The sequence below is a fragment of the Cynocephalus volans genome, chromosome 10 (assembly GCF_027409185.1).
Source record: "Cynocephalus volans isolate mCynVol1 chromosome 10, mCynVol1.pri, whole genome shotgun sequence".
NCBI classification, from domain to species: domain Eukaryota; kingdom Metazoa; phylum Chordata; class Mammalia; order Dermoptera; family Cynocephalidae; genus Cynocephalus; species Cynocephalus volans.
Window position 1 is genome coordinate 51,132,558 of NC_084469.1, and position 20,833 is coordinate 51,153,390.

At 51.6% G+C, this 20,833-nt stretch overlaps 1 protein-coding gene across 5 annotated transcripts; it reads right to left on the bottom strand.

Annotated features, from left to right (window-relative positions):
- Positions 1 to 175: 175 nt before the first annotated feature.
- On the bottom strand, positions 176 to 13,027 carry CCDC9 (coiled-coil domain containing 9). Of its 5 annotated transcripts, none has more exons than XM_063110749.1 (15): positions 12,921 to 13,027; positions 11,202 to 11,275; positions 10,946 to 11,050; positions 8,912 to 9,013; positions 8,483 to 8,731; positions 6,666 to 6,749; positions 6,407 to 6,580; positions 5,833 to 6,014; positions 3,884 to 3,930; positions 3,645 to 3,780; positions 3,133 to 3,226; positions 2,627 to 3,044; positions 2,171 to 2,263; positions 1,039 to 1,088; positions 177 to 465 (listed from the first exon to the last, which is right to left on the bottom strand). In XM_063110749.1, exons 2-15 carry the CDS (start codon positions 11,202 to 11,204, stop codon positions 448 to 450), a joined length of 1,755 nt encoding a protein of 584 aa, XP_062966819.1. In that variant the 5' UTR covers positions 11,205 to 11,275; positions 12,921 to 13,027; the 3' UTR covers positions 177 to 447. The 5 variants fall into 5 exon arrangements, with proteins under 5 accessions (XP_062966821.1, XP_062966819.1, XP_062966818.1 ...); XM_063110748.1 differs by lacking the exon at positions 177 to 465 and adding an exon at positions 11,668 to 11,730 and having other exon boundaries at positions 985 to 1,088; positions 12,921 to 13,025; XM_063110751.1 differs by lacking the exon at positions 2,171 to 2,263 and having other exon boundaries at positions 176 to 465.
- Positions 13,028 to 20,833: the final 7,806 nt, after the last annotated feature.

Sequence of the window (20,833 nt, forward strand, 5' to 3'; positions counted from 1 at the left end):
CTGACCACGCCCTCAGCCGGTGGCCCCGCCCCATGCCGGCGTTAGGCGCCATCTAAACCGGCTCGTTCAGACCTAGCCCCGCCCCCACGTTACATACACCCCGGGTGGTTAACTAACCCCGCCTACCAAAATTCCGGCCTCCCCCACAAACATCCTAACCCCGCCCCTTATGGGCCCTTCCCCCTTTTCCGTACATACAGCCGCCCCTTTAGGTGTCCCGAAGCCTAACAACACGCCCCCAGGCTCCAACTCCCCCTCTCACCCCAATTATGTCCCTTCCCCCAGCTTCTCGCCCACCACCCTCAATTTCTCCCTCTCCCTAGGGCCGCTGGGTCCAGAGTGGGCTCCGGGGAGAAGAGAACACAGGCTGGAGATCCAGATAAACCCGTTCCTGCCACCCCCTCCCCATCAAGGCGGGGAAGCTTCGGGCCCCTCCCAGCAGCGTCTTCAGGAATTTGGGGAGGCCTGCGGGGGGAAGGGGAAAGGAGGAGATGTATCAGGGGGTTGGAGGAAGACCCTTTCCTCCCACGTCTTCCGCCACGGAAAAGCCCGCCAAGCACAGCAACCCAGACTGCCCCGCCAGACACACAGCTCAAAGGTTAGCGGAAGCACTGTGTTTAATACAGATGGGACTGGCGCCCGTCCGAATCAGTCAAGTCCTTCGGAAGAGTCATCGGCTATTTGCTATACCCCACAGGTAAACTCCTGGAGGCAGGAAATTCGGCCCGGGGACTGGCACCTAGCCACCCATAGCCTCCACGGGTGGCTAGCTTGGAGGTGTCTGTCATCCCGGTCCCACGATGTCCCCCATTTGTGGGGCCCAGACCGAGTTCTCACAAAATTCAGACCGTTGCCCTGGCCCCACCCGGCTTCTCCCCCATTATATTTAACCCTCTCCTGGCTGGAGTGTTGCAGAAGCAGAGAACAGAAGAGCAAGGCGACAGGTTAGTGCAGAGCGTGGAAGCCGCGGTGCGGCGGGCGCGGTCAGCGGGCGGCCCCCGGTGGCGGTACTGCCGCCACCACCTTGCAGAAACGCACCCTCTGGAAGTCGGTGATCTCCGCTGTCTCCTGGCCCTCGGGGCCCGCCTCTGGGGAGAAAAGGGGCGATCAGCGGAGGGGAACAGCCTCCCCACCTCCTCTCAGTCCTTGGACACCCTCCCCCCGTGTAGCCCAGCCCCTCTTCCCTAGAGAGCCGGGTTGCAGGCAGAACCGCACTAAGCGGTTTACGGCCCTAATTCCTTTAATCCTCTCAGTTGACCCACGAAGAGGCATACACCCCCAACATAACCCTGTTTACAATCACTGAAACACTGGTGTCACGAGATCACGGTCACCCTGCCAATACAGAGTAAAGACCGAGCGCTTGGGCCCCCACCTCACCCGCCAACCCAAACTGTCTTCTTCAGTCCCAGCCCCAGCCCACAATCCTAAGCAATCTCCATCAAGAGAGCACTACAGGACCGGCTCTCCTGCTTCCTTCCCTACCACCTGACATCTCACCAACCCTTCCTTGGCTCTGCCCCCAAATCCTAATCCCACTCCTGGGGGAAGGGAGACAGCCCCCTGGTTCCAAACCTGGTTCCTACCAAGTAGAACTAGGCCCAGCCTCTTGCTCCCACTCCAATGGGCCCCAAATTCTCATCGGGTCTGCATTTCTAGTCCAATTTACCCCACTCCATTGCACCTCAAAATTCTAATCTCCCCCACAGCTAAATCCATTACTGTGCCCATCACCCATTCTTACTTTTGACCTTTAGGACCCCAGTTCAAATACCTAATTCTGCCGTTAGCCCCTCCCCTAGGTCCTAGCCCTACCCCATTACTTTTATATTACTTTCTAAATCCACTGGGGTCAACCTCCAAATTCTAGTCCTATCCTTGCTCCACCTCCTCACCTGGCTCCATCCACACACTCAATTCCTATTGACTTGCCCCCTGAAGTCCATCTCTGAGCTCCACTCCTATAGCCAGGGCTCCAGTCCCACCCCCTATCCTATCCTTAGCCTGGCCCAGCACTCTAACCTTACCCCCCATGTTCACATGCTATTCTGACCCACCCATGGCAGTGCCTCGACCCCATCCTACTCACCCCAAGCCCTTTTCCTTCTTAGCCCCAGAGGAAGAGAAAGGAGGCCACTTCCACCTCCACCCACCCCATGTACTCCCCCACCTGGAACAGCCTCAGACCCCTCCTCTTCAGCTTTCTGAGTTCCTGGGAGGCTGGGCCCACTCTCCAGGGACACAGGGATTGGCTGGTCACCTCCTGAGAAAGGGGAGGCCCAGTCAAGCCCCCATCCTCTCCAAACAAATCCCCATCCCAAAAGAGGAGGCCCAGGGAGAGTGAGAGGGGGTTCAAGCACACACTTGGGGGAATGTCATTTGAGGATGTGAATTCTTTATTAGGAAGGGCACTCTGAAAGGCCCAGGGGCAGTCTCTGGGAGTGGGCATTCCAGAGACAGGAACATGACAGTACAAAGGGGACATGGACTGCCCTACCCAGCCACCAGGGCTGTGGGGCACACGTGGTCCTGGGGCCCAGCCCTCAGGGGGCCCCCTGCCAGCCATACCCCTCGAGTGCACACACAGGCAGCCAGCTTCATGCATTCTCAAAAGGCCAGGCCTCACCCGGAGAGAGGGCGCCAACCAGGTGGGTGATCCGGGGAGAATTCAGCTCCATCTCTTCACCCCAGTCGGACACGGGCTGGTGGCCACCAGGTGGCAAGAAGGGACTGGAAGACGTGGCAGTAGTCTGGGGAAGTGGCAAGGGCTCCTCTGGCCTGGAGGGCACTTTTTCGGCCTGCTCACTGGTGGGGTTCCCAGTGGGATCAGCCTCTTGAGATTGATGGTCTTGGGCTGGTTCTTCCTCCTCATCACCCTCTTCCTCCTTGATCTCCTCCTCCTCCTCGATCTCCTCCTCCTCGATCTCCTCCTCCTCACTCACATCCTCCCATTCTTCATCCTCGTCCCCCTCATCTTCATCCCCTTCGTTCTCTTCCCCCTCATCCTCAGGAGGCCGGTGGGCAGGGGCTGGAGTCTCAGGTGGCTGTGGGGAACACAAAGTGGTCAGGGAAAGGATGAGGGACCTGAGCAGCCCCACACCCTGCTGCCTGGGGCTGACAGCCCTGTCTTACTTGTGTGGATGTCTCCTCAGGGGAAGTGGGCTGTGGGGCCTCTGAGGCTGGGGACACTGCCTCTTCTTTTGTCTCCCAGCGGTCATCATGGTCACTGGATGGGACAAAGGAAAGGGATGAAAAACAGGTGGAGGGTGGATGGGAGGCTGGGGCTTCCTACCTCCCACTCCTTGCCAGCGAGCAGCTGCCCAGAGAGGATCTGGCATGTTGAAGCACAGAGAAGGGAATGGTAGACGCATGTCCCCAGGTGTCAGGGGACAGAAAAGATGGAAGGGGGACCAGGTGGCAGAAGGGGAGATGGTAGGAAGGGAGAAGGTGACAGATGAGGGTAAAGCTAAGAGCCAGCCAGACCCAACCCTCCAAACCACGTACCTATGAGACAGGGCCAAGACAGAAAGAGACGGGGACAGACAGATGCACCAAACTTACATATGCAAGTCAGAGAACACCCCAGAGACAAAGCCACGCAGCCAATGGGGGTATGAACATGCCAGGGGAAGGGACACCCCCACCTGTAGGCATGGGAGGCTGCCTTGGCCTGGGATCGGATGCTCTTCCTCCTCCTGCGGCTGCTGATCTGAGCTTTGTGCTGGGACAGGAATTCCCCAAAAGTGGGGGGTTTCGGGGGCCGGGCCCAGGCCTGTCCATCTACAACAGAACCCAGGAGTCAGGGAGAGCAGCGTAAACCACCTCCCCACCCCCACACCCAGCCGGCTGCCTCACCCTGTCCAAAGATACCCACACCACTCACCATAGCAGTGAGACACTTCATGTGTAGCAGTTGGGCCATCCTTGAACCTGGGGAAAGAAAACAGGAGTGAGCAGGCAGCTGGGGGAACAAGGGAGCAAGAGGAGTGTGAGGAGAGCAGAGGGAGAGATGCAGGCCAGGGTCAGAAATCAGATCAGAAAGGGGGCTGGCTGGTTAGCTCAGTTGGTTAGAGCACAGCCTTATAACACCAAGGTCAATGGTTCAGATCCCCATACCATCCAGCTGCCAAAAAAAAGAAATCAGATCAGAGAAAGACAGACAGCCAACCAGTGGGGGTCACTAATTAGGGGACTGGATCAGGTGACAGACGAGAGGCAAAGCAGACATTATAGTCACAAATACAGAAAGAAAAATGATTCAGAATTTGGCCCCCAAAACAAAAATTTGGGGGGGTCACCAAAGACCCTTGCCAAAGAACATGATCCCCAGTTCCCTGTCTGATCTCATTTCCTTTCACTCTCACCTCTCCAGCTAAGCAGGTTCTCCTACCACATCTAGCACCTGCCTCAGGGCCTTTGTACCTGCTGCTCTTGGAACATTCTTCCCCATACCTTTCAGTGACCCCCTCCCTCACCTCCTCCAGGCCTCAGCCCAGAAGCCTTCCTGAGCCCCCATCTAAAAAAATAATATTTTATATATATTACCTAAGTCTAAAATAATAACCCCCATCCCTATCTCCTTACTCCGCTTCATTATTCTTCACAGCCTGACATTAGATCTACTCATTACCCGGCTTTCCCACTAAACTTTAAGTGTGTTCACTGCTGTATCTCCATCACCTAGAACCACCTATGACACATAAAAAGAACTCAATAAATACTTATTGACAAATTGACTTCTTTAGGGATACATTTTTTTTTGGCCAGTATGGGGATCCGAACCCTTGACCTTTGTAATATAACACTGCACTAAAAACAACTGAGCTAATCAGACAGCCCAAACTTTCTCATTCTTAAGTCTGAGAATGTCTCCCAAAAAGCCCAGCTCCCTATACCTTAGAAAGATCAGATCTGTGCAAAACATTTCACGTTTACACAAGCACAGCTCACAATCCAGGGAAAAAAAAGCTCCCAACAGACTCCTTTTTTCTTTAGCCAGAGCCATCGATAGATTATAGGTGTACGAAAACTTTCAATGCAGCCAAGGATGGTATAAAACCTAAAGTTGCTGATCTTTACAGACTGCCATTCATCAGCTCTTCCAGAATGACTATGGAAGTTGGTCCTCATGACAATGATGCCTTTGCTTTAACTTTGACTGACTGGATGTTTCCTGGGACCCAAAAGGGAACACAGTCAGTCTTGAGGATAACAGTACCACTGGGATAAGATGATGGTGGCAAGCACGTAGAGAAATTCAGGGATCTTGGTTGGTGAGAGACAGGTCAGGACAGAGGAAGAGTGCAAAGGTCTAATCACTGTTGGCAATTCCTCATACCCTCCCTACATCAGAATTGACATCCACACTCTTAGCCACATGGCCACTGCTATACCATCCCCAGGAGTGCACAGAGTTCCTTCTCCCGCCCCACAAGGCTGGGTTTATTGGCTAACAAAATGCGGAAGTGTATCCACTCGCCTGCTCACATATCTGCCAATGCCATGACTAGTGTCTCCCCAGATAGCTGCTGCCTTCAGCCAGGACCCAAGAACGAACACATGTGGAGCAGACCTGCATTCAACCAGCACCAACGAGCCAGGCCCAGAGGGACCTGCCACTTAACATACAGCCTAGATCACCCAAGCCTAGCTGACCTGTGAAAATGTGAGAAAGAAATGCTTTTATGTGACACTGAGCTTTAGAGCTGTTACACAGCATTACTGCAGCACTCGCTCACTGATACACAGGGTGAGAAACCAGAAAGAAGCAAAGGAGATAGAAATCAGGGCCAAGGTCAAGGAGCCAAATGGGTGAGCAGGGAGCAGACTCACATCCCATCAGTCTTCTCAGCATCCCACTCCCGCCGCCACTGGCCAGTGGGCTTGCGGTGTCTCTGCAGCCGCTCCTGGTCAATCTTCTCCCTCTCCTGCTTCCAGCGCAGGTACTCCGACCGCTCCCGGCCCGTCATGGACAGAGTCATGTCACCAGCACCGCCCAGGGCAGCCCGGCGGCCCTGCCCCCAACAGGCAGTTAGGGCCCTGTTCCACATCGCACCTCCCATCCCCCAAACTCAGATGTGGAGCCACTTGCACAAGGTCACACAAGGAGAAGGTGACAAGGTGGAGATGAAAACTAGGTCCACTCAGATCTGTCTCATAAGTACCATCCTGCTGTCCTCTACCCCCTCACCTTGCTGGCTTTTCCTTCACAACATTTGGCATTACCTGACATTTTATTGTATTTCAATTTATATAGCCCTAGCACAAAACAAAACATACTACAAATCCTTAACAATGAATATCCTGTGCTATCTGTTTTGCTTTCTGCTGTGCCTGGCACATGGTCCACGGAGAGTCCACATCAGGACACTGACTGCCCCAGGGTGCCCAGGCTGACAGTACCCACCTGCCGCTCATGCTCAAGGCCATAGCGCACCCGCTCGAAGTCAGGGCCCCCCCAGTTGCGGCCGTGCCGGCGGCTACCCTCCCGGCGGTCCCGCTCAGGTTCCTCCAGGGGCCCACTGCGCCGCCGGGGGTCATCCAGGAAGTTCCGCACCGGATTCGGCTCCAGCACCCCTTCCTGCAGGCAGGAGAGTAGGGAGTTGGCAGGGTCATGGTAGCTCAGGCAGCTCTGCCCCGCCTTGGGGGACACCTGCGGTACTGACCCGCTGGTTGCGCTCATACTCTGCGATCTTCTCCATCTCCTCGTTCATCTTCTCAATGTTCTGCCTGCGCCGCTCCTCCCACTCCTGGGGATGTGAGGAGAAAGACAAGCACACCAGCATCGGGAAGAGCTACTCAACCACTTGTGCAGAAAAGGGTTCCCACAGCAGACCTGACACAGCTCTCGTCAGACTGGCCTTCTGGCAAGGTGAGCACTGGGCTGGTGTCTGGACATCTGCTCTCTGTGTGTACCCAGTCAACGGTTCACTGATGAGGGTAGCTCACTGTGCCTAGACTGTGCAAACAATATGGTACATGCTGCACAGCCGCTTTCCTCCTGGGAGTCTGGAATTTTGGTACATACCAGGCAGAGGGGGCCTATGTGACCGGCTTCCAATAAAAACCCCAGACGCCAAGTCTCTCATGAGCATCCCTGGTAGACATGTGTTGTCACAACTCAATGCTGGAGGAATTAAGTGAGCCCCTTGTGACTCCATAGGAAGAGGACTCTCAGAAGCTTGCACCTGGTTTCCTTTGACTTCATCCCATGCACCTTTTCCCCTTGCTATTTTGCTTTGAGTCACTTCACTGTGACAAATCTGAGCCGTGAGTCCAACCATATGCTAAGCCTTGTGAATCTTCCTAGCAAAGCACTGAACCAGTGTCAGGTTGTTGGAGGACCCAATGCACCACACTTGCCACAGTAATAATGACGGTAATAACAGTAATAACTTGGCAGATGGCTAGGGGACCACCCCCCAATCTGTTTTTCCCCTCTTCCATGGTAACAAAATTTTAAGTGAGCACATGGCCAACCAGCTGGAGAGGACATTTTCATTCCCCACTCTCCTTTGCAGTTAGGTGTGGCCAGGTGTCCAAGTCCTCACTGATAGAATATGAGAAGTGATAAAATGCACTCCTTCCTTCCCTTCTTCTGAACTGGACCTCCACTGTGTCAGCAACCCAGCTTTTACCACACAATGACCATGGCCTAGGGGACAATCTAGCAACAAAAGGCAGGAACCTCGGTCCCTGAGTGACATCATGAAGCAGGGCCTCCCTACACAGACTGCTCACCTCACCATCCGGCCTGAGCACACAAGAAAGAAATAAACTTCCACTCCATTTAGACCATGGCATTTTGGGATTTTTTTGTTATAACAGCTTAGCATGCCCAAAGAATAAGCCTCCAAATTTACTAAATGTTTACTCTGAGGCCTTCGACACCTGACAGCACAGAATGCTCACAATATTCTTTAAATCTAATTATTCCCATGTAAGAGCAAGAACCATAACTTCACAGAGGGGAAGTGAGCTGCCCAAGGACAAATAACTAATAGACGTAGGTCATACCCAAGTCCATGGTGAGCTATAAGCCACTATGCTAAAGAGCCTCCCGCCCTGCTGACCTCTGCATCAGGGGCAGGAAGAGCAGCTGCAATAAGATCTCTGCTCCCCATAAACAAACCTAGGGATCGAGACAGACATCAACAGAGAGAGAGCACTGCACAGAACCCATATGTATACATAAGCACACCAGACGGCGCCAAATAGAGAGGAGAGAGAGACAGGGAGAGAGGGTGAGAAGGCAAGCATGCACCAGAAACAGGAAAAAGAAGACAGAGGGGAAGAGACAGGGAGAGAACACATAAGCACTGGTCAGGAAAGGGGAGGGGAAGAGAGAGGGAGGAAGAGAAAGAGCAGATGGAGGAGCTGAAAGATGGACGAACAGGAAAACAGTCCACTTGAGAGTAGGAATAGAAACAAACAAGACAACAGAAAGCCCAGTCAGAGGCTTCAAGCCCTGCCCAGCTCCTACCTTTGATTTGCGGTCGGAGGTTGAAGTGTCTCCAGCCCCAGAGAGATGAGGGGACCCCCGGCCCCGGCCCCTCCGGCCACGACCCCCAGCTCCTCCTCGAGGCTGCTCCCCGGGACTGTCCTCCCAGCTTCGGGATGCCCGGCCCATGCCTGCCCGGCCTCCCTGCTGTGGGGGGATCCGGTGCCCCTTGCTGGCCCCTGGGAGCCGAGCGGTCCCAGGAGACCTCCGAGAAGGACCCAGGCTCTTCTCCTGGAAGAAAGGGGACGGGAATAGTAGAGGGGCAGGGAAACTGGGACTCCCCAGGCTCAGAGAGGGCAGCTGCCAGGACTGAGACAACCCATAGACCTACGGCAACTGGAGGGTTCCTGGGCCCCAGGCCTCCACCCCCTCTCCATCTTCAGGAGTCCCCCACCATGGTGATGAGCTCACCACCTCAACCGTCACATTCTCCTTCTCCATCACGCGGCCCTTCCGGGGAGCTGTTACCGCCACTCCTTCGAGTTCAGCTTTTTTACGATCCTCCTCAATCTCCTAAAAGCAAATATTCAGAGTAGGGGAGTGTCAGGGATCCTGTGTGCCAGCTGGACTCCTGCAGTACACTGAATCCCTCCTAGGTCTGGCCCCAGCCTAGCCCTCTCTCGAACTCTAGAAAAGAAAGCTGGTCATCTCAACATCTTCCCTCAAACCAAGTCAAATTGCTCCCCTGCCCAGAGCCCTCTTATAGTACCCATCTCTGAGTAAGAATCAAAGGCTTTCCCTCAGCTTGTCGAACCCTACAGGACTTCGCTTCATTACCTCCTAGACCTCATCTCTTACCTTCTCCCCTTCGCTCACTCTGGCCTCCTCACTGTTCCCAGAACGTACCGGGCTCAGACCAGGACCTTTGCACCAGCTGTTCCCTCTGCCAGGAACACTCTTACCCCACAGAGCCTTCAACCTCTCACCTCCTTCAGGTCTCTGCTCAAATTTCCCTTCTCAGTGAGGCCTTCCTGACAACCCTATAGAAACCAGCTCCCCTGCCATTCTCTCTGTTCTAATCCCCTGTCGCTACCTGGCATATGTGCACTGTTCTTATTGTCTGCCTCCCCCATTGCAACAGAATCTGCCCAAGGACAGGAATATCTGTCTGCTTTGTTTATTGACGTATGCCCCAAGCCTAAAACACTGCCTGGCACATAATAGAAACTCAATATACTTTTTGTTTTTAAATGAATGAACACATGAAGAATGACTAAATGAAACCCACTCCTCCCAGGTCCTATCTCAGGGACAGCTCACCACTGACTCTTTTTTTTTTTTTTTTAAAGATGACCAGTAAGGGGATCTTAACCCTTGACTTGGTGTTGTCAGCACCATGCTCACCCAATGAGCAAGCGGCCATACCTATGTGGGATCCGAACCCATGGCCTTGGTGTTATCTGCACCACACTCTCCTGAGTGAGCCACAGGCCGGCCCTCACCACTGACTCTTGAGCCTTGTCCTGGACTCTCCCTCTTCTCCACGCCCCCATCGCTACCATCAGTCACTGAGTCTCTCTACAGCCCTGCCCTGAGTCAGTCAAGCATCTCCTCTCCCCCAGGGTCCCCGCCCCAGGTTTCTCCTTAGTCTCCAGTCTCCAGTATCGCCTCCTCCCATCTACTACCACAAAGCAACCACAGGTCTTCCTAAAAAGCTATTCTGACTTGGTCCCACCCCTGCTCAAAGCCCTTCATAGTTCCCCAGGCCCTCCAGAGAAAGTGCAAACTCTCAGCTTCGTGGCATTCAGGGCCCTGCCTGGTTCAGCCCTTGCTGATCTCCCCAAGTCAATACTCCCCCAACTAGAGCATAGCCTTATAACACCACGGTCACAGGTTTGGACCCCCATATCAGCCAGCCACCACCACCAACAAAAAAAATCTCCCCCAATTGACCCTCCAATTTTAAGCTCCAAATTCTCTTGCTTCCAAATATTTGCATAAATTGTTCCCTCTACTGGCGACACGTTCCCTCCTCCTTTTCAACTGGCTAACCTCTACTCACCCTTCAGGTCTCAGAGTCCCCTCCTCCAGGAAGCCCTAATGTCCCCCAGGCTGGATCAGGAGCCCCATCTGCACTCCCAGAAACCCCTGAAGTTCCCCATTCCACTTTTCCACTCTGAGTTGTCAATGACTAAGGACAGGGCTGTCTCCCTGACTAGACTATAAGCCTTGGAAGGGCAAGCCTGCAGCGACTCAGTTGGTTATATCCCCAGCACCATTCAGCATAGTGCCTGTTTCACTGAATACCTTGTTGAATAATTGTGAATGAATGAATGAATGAATGAATGAATGATGGAATGAAGGAAGGAATGCCAGGCCAAAGCCTTTGGCTTTTATCCCGAGAATGATGGGAAGCAATGAAAGGGTTTTAAGGAAGGGAGAGGTGAGAAAAACTCACTGCGGGGAGGAGAGGGGATGGGGTCTCCCAGGGCGGGGCTAGGGCACCTGGTAGCGCCGGATGAGGGCCTCATTCTTCCGCCGAAGAGCCTCAATCCTCTTGTCCAATTCAGCATCCTTCTCCTCCTTTGATTTCAAATCCAGTGTGGCTGCCTGAGACGAAGAAGCAATTGAAGGATGGAAAGAACTTCTACCTATCCCCGGACCATTCAATCCAAGGTCTGAGACTCGGCCCCCTATATCCCATCCTCTTAAGTCCCCTTACCCAAAGATCAGATTCTGGAGACCTAAATTTCCATCTTACCATTTCGCTGGCTGGGTGGGGCCGGGGTCCCACCAAACTTCCCCTGCAGAATCTGGATGCAGCACTGGGGGTTCCTGAGAGCAGAGGTAACAGAAGAACTATAGCCAACGGCCCCCAATCTGCTTCTCTCCCATGTTGGGGACTCCTCACACAAACACACAAAAAAACCCGTACCCCAAAGGAATTCTAGCCCTCACTCTTGCTCCTTCTTCAACTGCTAGTCCTGCCCCTTCCCTGGAAAAATTTAGACTCTGCCCCCTCATGATCTTTTTGGAGGAACCCACTTCCCATGTATAAACTATGTAGTCAAACCCACCTTAGGAATGTTCTAGCCCCACCCCACTGCTTAAAGAAACATTCAATACTGCTACCTTCCAAACGAAGATTCACATCCCCGGGGCCCCTATCTCAAAAGAGCTTCATTCATCCCCTCCCTCCAACCTAGACAAGAAGGTTCTAGACCCACCTCTCAGTGCCCATTCTGGTGCAGCTCACATCCGGGTGAGCATTCCAGCTTCAGAAACGTCCCCTAACCCCACAGGAAAAAAGTTCGAACCCAACTCCTATTGGCTGCCCGGACTTTCACAGAGCATATTAAACCTACTCCTCCCTTGAGGATGTCCCAGCCGCGCCCCAGCATCCTGAGAAAGGTACGGCCACCTCCCACAAAAAATATTCTGAAAACAGGCCGGGTACCCACTAGCGATGTTTCCTGGACACACACACACACACACCCCCCCCCAGTGAATACGCTAACTCTAACTCTGCCTAGCGAGTACAAAACTTCCTAGGCCCGTCCCCAGCTTTCCAGTGAAAGGTTCCAACCTCGAGCCAGCTGGGAACGCCATCGCCCCGCCCCCAATGGCCCGGAAAACGCTTTGGCCCGGCTAGGGCAAAACTTACCGGCCCCGCCCACACACTCCCGTTATTAGTCTGGTCCCGCTTCGGACTTTATCAGCCACCTCTGGCCCCGCCCCCTAGGCAACAGCCAGAACCCGCGCCTTCTTGCGGGCCCCACCCACGGCTTTCCCGGTCAACACTCTGGCCCTGCCTCCGACTTGCCCGGCCACGCCCCCTGACTGCGGCCCCGCCTCGGTATCGGCTCCCTCCCACCCAGGAGTCCCTAGCCAGGCTTCTGGCTCTGCTACCGGCTTACCCGCCAACACTGTGGCCGCGCCCCTGACTCAGACAAAACTTCCTGGCTCCACCCCCAGTATTCCCCAGCCAGCACCCTGACCCCGCTGCTGTCTCCACGCCACATTTTGACCCCGACTACGCCTTAACATCAACCTCCGGAACCGCCCTGAGCCCCCCGGCAACGATCTGGACCCACTCTCAGCTCAACGAAAACTTTCTGGCCTCGCCCCCGGCACTTCCAGGCAGCGTCCAGGCCCCACCCCTCACTCAGGGCAATACTTTTGGCCCCGCCTCCAGCCGAGGCACAACTTTTCGGCCCCGCCCCCCGCTGCCCACCCACGCTCCAGCCCCGCCCTCAGCCTGGCCTTCCCCAGCCCTGCCCACCCAGTAACGTCCCGCCCCGCCCCGCCAGCGCCCCTCCAGCTTCCCATGTGGGCGTCCTGTCCCCGCCCCCCGCAGAGTACTCTGACCCCGCCCCCGCCGGCTGCTCACTTTCCCGCCTGCGCTTGCTCCCATTCCCCCTACGTGGAGCCTCAGGCCCCGCCCTCTCCGAGCGCGCTCCCGGTCCCATCCCCCGGCCACCTGTCCCGAAGACCCCGCGGCGTCCGCGATTCCGGTTCTGTCGGCCTCCGCGTCCGCAGCTCCCGGGCCGCGCGCGTCACTTCCCGCCCGCACCACGTGAGGAGGGGAAATAAAGAGAGTCACTTCCGGTCCTGTCGGCCCGTTTCCGGGAGTCTTAAAGGGGCCAGCCTCCGTTGGTGGAGACGAGAGCGGGTCAAACTGATGCCCAGGAGTGTTCCGGAAGCTTGTTCAATTCCTTATGCGTATATTACCTTCTTCCTGGGAAAAGAGACAGCGTCCTCACTCTCTGGCCTCTACCTCTTTGCTCAAGCTGTTTCTGTCTCCAGCCCCTCATTCCTGGTTCCAGTAAGTAGGTGCCAGGCATTGAACAATGACTCCCGGAAGCCTGAGCTGGTTTGACACCTCCCCTCCTGCCAATGAAACCTTCGAGTTAGTTTTAGAAGCTTAAAAGTTTTAGTTGATAGAATTGTTCGTACCGGCCAGCCGCCAAAAGAGAAAAGAATTGTTCATTCGTTTTTGGTTTTGTTTTTGTTCATTCTCTAAATCAGCGCTGAGTACCAGACTCGGTGCTGGGGGTAAAATGTGGAGAGGGAGTCAAGATGATGAACAGGCTGACCCCATCCCCGCCTGCATGAGAGAAGACACAAGCAAATGTGGAATTAACAGCAACTGTGGGCGAGGCCTTGCAAGAGGAGCAGGAGGAAATAGCTGAGGGTTAGAGGAGGTGGCTGTCCAGGCAGAGGCCACAGCCTGTTGAAAGGCCCTGTGGCGAGTGAGCTTGGTGCATTCCAAGAACGTCCAGACACTAAGAGAAGCAGCAGCTGGTTTTGACTACAGAATCCGGGAGATTACGTGCATTAACCAAAACTTAGACAATAAATAAGCCTTTTATGATGAGCAATGATAAATTCTATGGAATACTCTCAAAGGAAGTTATGACAGTTAAAAGTGGGCAAGACCGGATTTCCTGAGGTACCGGTAATTTTATTTTGTGATTTAAAACATGGAAGATATGGGCTGGCTGATTAGGTCAGGTGGTGAGAGCGCAACCTTATAACACCAAGGTCGTGGATTTGGATCCCCATACCAGCCAGCTGCCCCCCTAACCCCCCCAAAAAAAAACATGGAAAGTGAAAATACCTGGTAATCCCTGCCCTTTATTTGGCTACTGTTAACAGCCTTTTAGAGACTCTGCATATACAACTTAATCCCCTTATGATTGCCCGAATACCTGCCAAGTTTACTACGTCTCTTGCTTCAAGCTCTGTATTCAAAAGTCACCTCCTCATAGAGGCCTTCCGTGAAACCTTACATTTAAAAATTGCAAAACCATCTGAGACAGCACACATAAAAATGAAATAAAACTAAAAACTGCGAAACCTTTCATCGTTTTTCCCCTTCCCAGCTTTATTTCTCTATTTTATCCTTCAACTTCTAAACTACCATATCTTTTATCTTGTTCATTGTCCGCCTCCTCCCTTATATTGTCTGTTTTATACCTTATGTCCGCAGTACCTCTAACAGGGCCTGTCATGTGTAGGCTTTCAAAAAACACTTGTTCAGTGAATGAGTGAATCTTTATTATTACCATTTTCTTCCTTTCTTGTAAAACAAAAAAGAATTCCATATCTTTATATATGCAGTGTAATTCTGTATCTTTAACTTAACAATGGATGATTGACAACCTTTTAAAGGCTGTATGATACTCCATTCTATAGATGGGCCATAATTTGCCCCACCTGATCTCATGGACATTTTAGTTGTTTCCAACTTGGGGGGATTGCCAATAATGCTGCACTGAACTTCTATAAGCAAACATCTTTTTGAGTGCATGATCTGTAATCTTGCTTGAAAGGGTACATAGTGTCAAGCTTAACATGTGGGCACCTAGTTCTTTCACTTAAAGCTGTGTGACCTTGGGCAATATACAAAACTTCCCTGGAGGGTCTGGTTGGTTAGTTCAGTTGGTTACAGTGCCACCTTACAAAACCAAGGTCACAGGTTTAGATCCCTATACCGGCTAGCTGCTTAAAAACAAGAACACAAAAACCTCTGGACTTCAGTTTCCTCATCTGTAAAATACAGATAGTAACCTCCATCTGTTAGGTTTGTTATGCAGAATTCAGTGAATTAATTAACTGATATACGTAAGGTACTGGCAGAGGCCTGACACATTAAAAGGAGACCATTATTATGGTGGGTTAGGTTTTTTGGGGGTAGGGTGGTTTTTTTTGCTGCTGAGCAGTACGGCGATTTGAACTTTTGACTTTGGTGTTATCAGCACCATACTCTAACCAACTGAGCTAACCAGCCAGCCCTATTATGGCTTTTAAGACAAATTTCTGGATCAAAGATTAATCCACATTTATTTTTAGTGGACAGTAAAAATGCACAGAGGCAGACCCAGGCTGTATGACGCCTGAAGCTTATACAAAATTGGAAGCCATCTTGGGGAAAAAGAATAAAAAAGTATAAGTTACAAGATTGCAAGGGCCTCTCCCTCCCAGGTCACCGAATGGAGCCATGGAAGTGTGGGCCCAGAGGCTTACGTTTCATTCACTTCACAATAAAACCACCTCTGAAGGTAACAGCATAGCAATGAAGTTGTGCCTACATCCACTGCCTCAAGCAGGACGGGGATATGTGCTTCCCCATAACCTGACTGACACTGTTCATCACTTTTTGAGCTTTGCCAATCTGATGGTCAAAGTCTAATGACTTGATGTACTTTCACCTGCTTGTCCCTGATTAAAAAGTGGAACAACACTTCTTCTTGTGTTTATTGGGAGTCAGGTGATCAGATTGAGCCAGACCCTAAGAATCCCTCACTGGGGTGCTGGCATTTTCACTCAAGCTCTCTGAGCAACTACAGGAGCCAAAGTTGTTATCTCCAGTTTACAAGTGAGGACAGGCAGGCCCAGCAAAGTCAAGGAATCCAAAGGTCAGCTAAGCTACTGCTGGCCAGGTGCCTGCATTGAGTCATGCCACAGGCTCAAGCCCCTGGTTCCTCATCTTGCTTGACCAGAGAGACAGTGTGGCGAGCAGGCGAGGTCATGGACTCTGGGGCCAGGCTGCCTGGGTCCAAATTCCAGCTCAGCCACCTGTGCTATGGGGCCCTGGGGAAGTTACTTAACTTCTCATCCAGACTGTGGTGGGGAGGAAGAAGCTGAATAATGGTTCCCAAAAATATCAGAAAGGAAAAACCCCGGCCCAAGCGCAAAATACGACACACCAGGAGACAGGGACTCAACTGAAGTGTATTAGGCAGGCAAAATGAACAAGCGAGCTGCCCTCTCGAAAGTGGGAGCAGCAGCGGGGAGAGTCTGGGTGGGCCTTTTATATCCAGTTAGGCTGAGCTGGACTGTTCCTATTGGCTAAGAAGGAAGGGGAGGGAAGCGAGCAGGGTTTAAGCTGTGCTGGGACTTTCTCATAGGTGGGCAAAATTGTGCACGTGGGAAAGTGAGGTGGCAGCTAGGGGATTTTTCTGGGTGGGGGGTTTCTGGGAAACTTTCTCAGGTGCCATTTTGTGTATCTCGATCTTTTTTTTTTTTTTTTTTTTTAAGATGACCGGTAAGGGGATCCTAACCCCTGCCTCGGTGTTGTCAGCACCACGCTCACCCAAGTGAGCTAACCGGCCATCCCTATATAGGGATCCAAACCCATGGCCTTGGTGTTATCAGCACCACACTCTCCCAAGTGAGCCACAGGCCGGCCCGTGTGTATCTCCATCTTTAACACCATTTTACTTTTCTGGTGGAGGGTATATTAGCCAACAGTTAAGAGGGTGGGAAATCCTATTATGGTAATTGAAAGGTGGAGCCTTAAAGAGGTAATTGGATTGTAGGACCGTGCAGTAGTGAATGGATTAAAAATGGTGGTCAGGGGCGTGGTTCTGAGGGCTTTAGAAGAAGAGGAGAGTCTCTCTCTCTCTCTCTCCCTGCTCTCTCTGCTTCTACTATCTTGCAATGTGAGACCCCTGAGTCACTGTCACCACCACTGGATGGAGTTTGGACTTCTCAACCTCAGAAACTGTTGGCAATAAATTTCATTTTCGTTATAAGCAATATAAATGGACTAATACATGTAGGAAGGGTCTGCAAGCTGAGGAATGCAAAGAATACAGTTTTAGAAGTCAGAAAAGGGCTGGTCAGTTAGCTCAGTGGGTTAGAATGTTGTGCTGATAGCACTGAGGCCCCAGGTTCATCCCTATTCTAGCCAGTCACCTTCAAAAAAAAAAAGCTGAAAAGGACAAGGAAACCAATTCCCCCCAGAGCCTCCCAAGGGGGCGTGGCCCTGCCGACACCTTGATTTTGGCCCAATGAAATTGATTTTGGACTTATGACCTCCAGAACCACAAGAGAATCAACGTGCATTGTTTAACAGCAGTAGCAGGCACTTAGAATAGTGCCTGGCAGCGGTAAGTGTGTTGAACTGTTACAATTATTATTATCACCTGAAACTCCCCTTGCCAAATGATGCCAGCTCATTACCTGCAGACAACATGCTACAAATGTCTGCTAATTTATTGGCTAAAGGCATGCTCTCTTTTAATCTGCATCACAAGGTCAAGGGTTCAGATCTCCATACCAGCCAGCTGCCAAAAAAAAATTTTTTTTTAAATTTTCATCACAATCCTTAAAGGTAAGTACCTCCTTTGTACCCATTTTACAGAGAGGAAAACAGGTTCCTCGAGGTTCCCCTGCACAAGGTATCACAGCTGCCAAGTGGCTGTGTCAGTGTCCTAGGGCTGCCATAACAAATTACCACAGACTGGGTGGCTTAAAACAGCAGAAGTTTGTTTTCTCATAGTTCTAGAGGCCACAAGTGCAGTCAAGGTGTGGGCAGGGTTGCTTCCTTCTGGAGGCTTGGAGGGAGAATCTGTTCCATGCCTCCTAGCGTCTGGTGGCTGCCAGCAATCCTTGGCATTCCTTGGCTTGTGGATGCTTCACTCTAATCCCTGTCTCCATCTCCCCATGGTCTTCCCCTCTTTATCCCTGTGTTTTCTTTTCTGTCTCTTATAAGGACACCAGTCATGGGAATCGGAGCCCACCCTAATCCAGATGATCTCATCTCAAGATCCTTACTTCAATTACATCTGCAAATACGCTTATTCCCAAGGAGGTCACATTCTGAGATTCTGGGTGGGCATATCTTTTGGTAGCCACAGTTCAACCCGCTATAGCGGCACAGCCAGGTTTTCAACCCAGGCCCTGGGACTTGCCAGCCTGGGCCTAACCCAGCCCTCCGTAGAGTCCTTCAAATAGAAAGAGGCTGCCCAGAGAAATCCTGGGCAGAGCTGACCTGATTGTGCCCAGGCACTGTGGGATGTGACCTCTGCTGACCCCTCCAGCCACATCTTTCCCTTTCTTAGATCTTCATAGTCTATGATCTTACCCAGTGGTTCTCAACAGGGGGTGAGTTTTCCCCTTGGAGGACACTTGTCAATGTCTGGAGACATTTCTGGTTGTCTAAACTGGAGAGAAGTTTGTACCGGCATCTAGTGGGTAGAGGCCAGGGCTGCTGTTGAACATCCTCCAGTGCTCAGGACAGCCCCCAAAATACTCATCTGGCCCCAAATGTCAGTAGAGCCCAGGTGGAGAAGCCTTTCTCTAGCCACATTGAACAATATTTTGGTACTTTGGGCTGGCTGGTCAGCTCAGTTAGTTAGAGCACAGCCTTATTACACCAAGGGCACGGGTTTGGATTCCTGTACCGGCCAGCCACCAAAAAATATACACATATATATATTTTTTGGTACCTTGAAAACAACACACTCTCTCTAATGTCTGAGCCTTTGCATAGGCTGTTCCTCCTTCTTGGAACACCCTTCCCTGCCTCTTCCTCTTGTTAACTCCTCCTTATCCTCCAGGGCTCAGCTGAAGCCCTCCCTGACTCCCAGTCTGCCCGCTCTGGGATGTCCCAGTCCACTAAGCTCTCCCATTCCAGCCCTACCCACTCCAGGATGTCACTGTCCAGGGATGGGTCTATGTCCCCCACTGGACTCTGAGTCCTGTGAGGGTAGGGCTGGGATGTCACCACTGATATCACTGTGTCCCCAGGACTGTCCAGTATGGGACTGTGCATACAGTAGATGCTCAAGACATACGGAATGACTAAAGCAACCTAGTTCTTTTTTTTTTTTTTTTTTTTGTCTTTTCGTGACCGGCGCTCAGCCAGTGAGTGCACCAGCCATTCCTATGTAGGATCCGAACCCGCGGCGGGAGCGTCGCTGCGCTCCCAGCGCCGCACTCTCCCAGTGCGCCACGGGCTCGGCCCTAAAGCAACCCAGTTCTCATGGAGCCTTCACAGTCTCCCCAAATCTTTAGACCATCAGGTGCTAACCCCAGTGTACCCCAAATGCCCTTCCTGACAAAAACTCTATTTCATAAAACCCCTTTTACTATCCTGAAATGAAATTCATAGATAATACATCCTACCTACATACATCACTTTTTATTTTTATTTATTTAATTTAATTAATTTATTTATTTATTTTCTTAAAAGATGACCGGTAAGGGAATCTTAACCCTTGACTTGGTGTTGTCAGCACCACGCTCTCCCGAGTGAGCCACAGGCCGACCCATGCATCACTTTTTATTTTTTTTATTTTTATTTTTTTATTTCACCGGCCATTCCTATATAGGATCCGAACCCGCGGTGGGAGCGTCGCTGTGTTCCCAGCGCCGCACTCTCCCGAGTGCGCCACGGGCTCGGCCCTACTGGTCATCTTTTAAAAAAAAAGAAAGAAATCTGTGAGGAACAGCCTGCACCAGACACCAAATCTGCAGCATCTTGATCTTGGACTTGCCAGACTCCAGAACTGTAAGAAATTTGGACTTGCCAGACTCCAGAACTGTAAGAAATAAATGTTTGTCGTTTATAAGCCACTCAGCTTATGTTGGGCCTGCGGGACTGGGAGGACTGGAAGGCGGCAACAAAGTAGGGATGGAGCCTCCATCTTGTGAACTCCACCCCCTTTCCTCTCCCCCTCCCTCCCCAGAAGGTGAACCGGGAACGGAACCCTGCTCAATTCCATACCATATATGGGCAAAAACCCCACCAACAGCCTCCCCTATAAATACCTGCTTGTATCCACCCAGGGTGCGACTTCCCCGGCCTCACTCCCTTGTGGGCCCTGGAACCTTGCCCGAGAGCGCTTCCACTAAAGCTTGCCTCGAACCCCTTGCCTGGCTCCTCTTGTTACTGACCACTGCTGATTCGAACCAGACAGTTTACGATATTTTTATTATAGCAGCCTAAATGGACTAAGACAAAAATCAATATAATAACCTAACTGTAACATAAAGGAAACATATTTTTAAAGTAATTTGTAACAAACCAGTACATATATAAAAATGCATTAGTGTCACTACACTGGAAAACATAAAGAAGCAATCAAATGCTTTCACCTACTTATGAGTATGAGAATTTGAACAATCGCAAATGGAATATTATCTATATCCTTTTGTTATATTGAGATTTTGGAAAAGGGCTGAGAGTGTGTGTGTGTGTGTGTGTGTGTGTGTGTGTGTGTGTGTGTGTGTGTGTGTGTGTGAACCTGAATGCAGCAGCTGGGACAGCAGACTAACAAGATGCTGTGGTGAGACATTTTGATGTAACTTTGATACCAGAAGTGGGATTGCAGCAGTGGTGCACTCATCAGAAAGGGTGCATACATGGTGAGTACACCACTGCTGCAACCCCTTTTCTGGTATCAAAGTTACATCAAAATGTCTCACCATAGCATCTTCTGTCAGTCTGTTATCCCTTGGTTGATTTTTGAACCAACCATGGTACAATTTTCTCTTGAAAGAAGTAGTTGCAGGGCCAGCGAGTGGCTCACTCAGGAGAGTGTGATGCTGATAACACCAAGGCCATGGGTTCAGATCCCATATAGGGATGGGCGGTTAGCT

Coding starts and splice junctions, on each gene's coding strand:
- CCDC9 (XM_063110747.1), bottom strand. Junction 9,014..10,945: donor CCCTCATCCGGCGCTACCAG/GTGCCCTAGCCC, acceptor ATTTGCTTTTAG/GAGATTGAGGAGGATCGTAA. Junction 3,781..3,883: donor TGAAGTGTCTCACTGCTATG/GTGAGTGGTGTG, acceptor GTTCTGTTGTAG/ATGGACAGGCCTGGGCCCGG.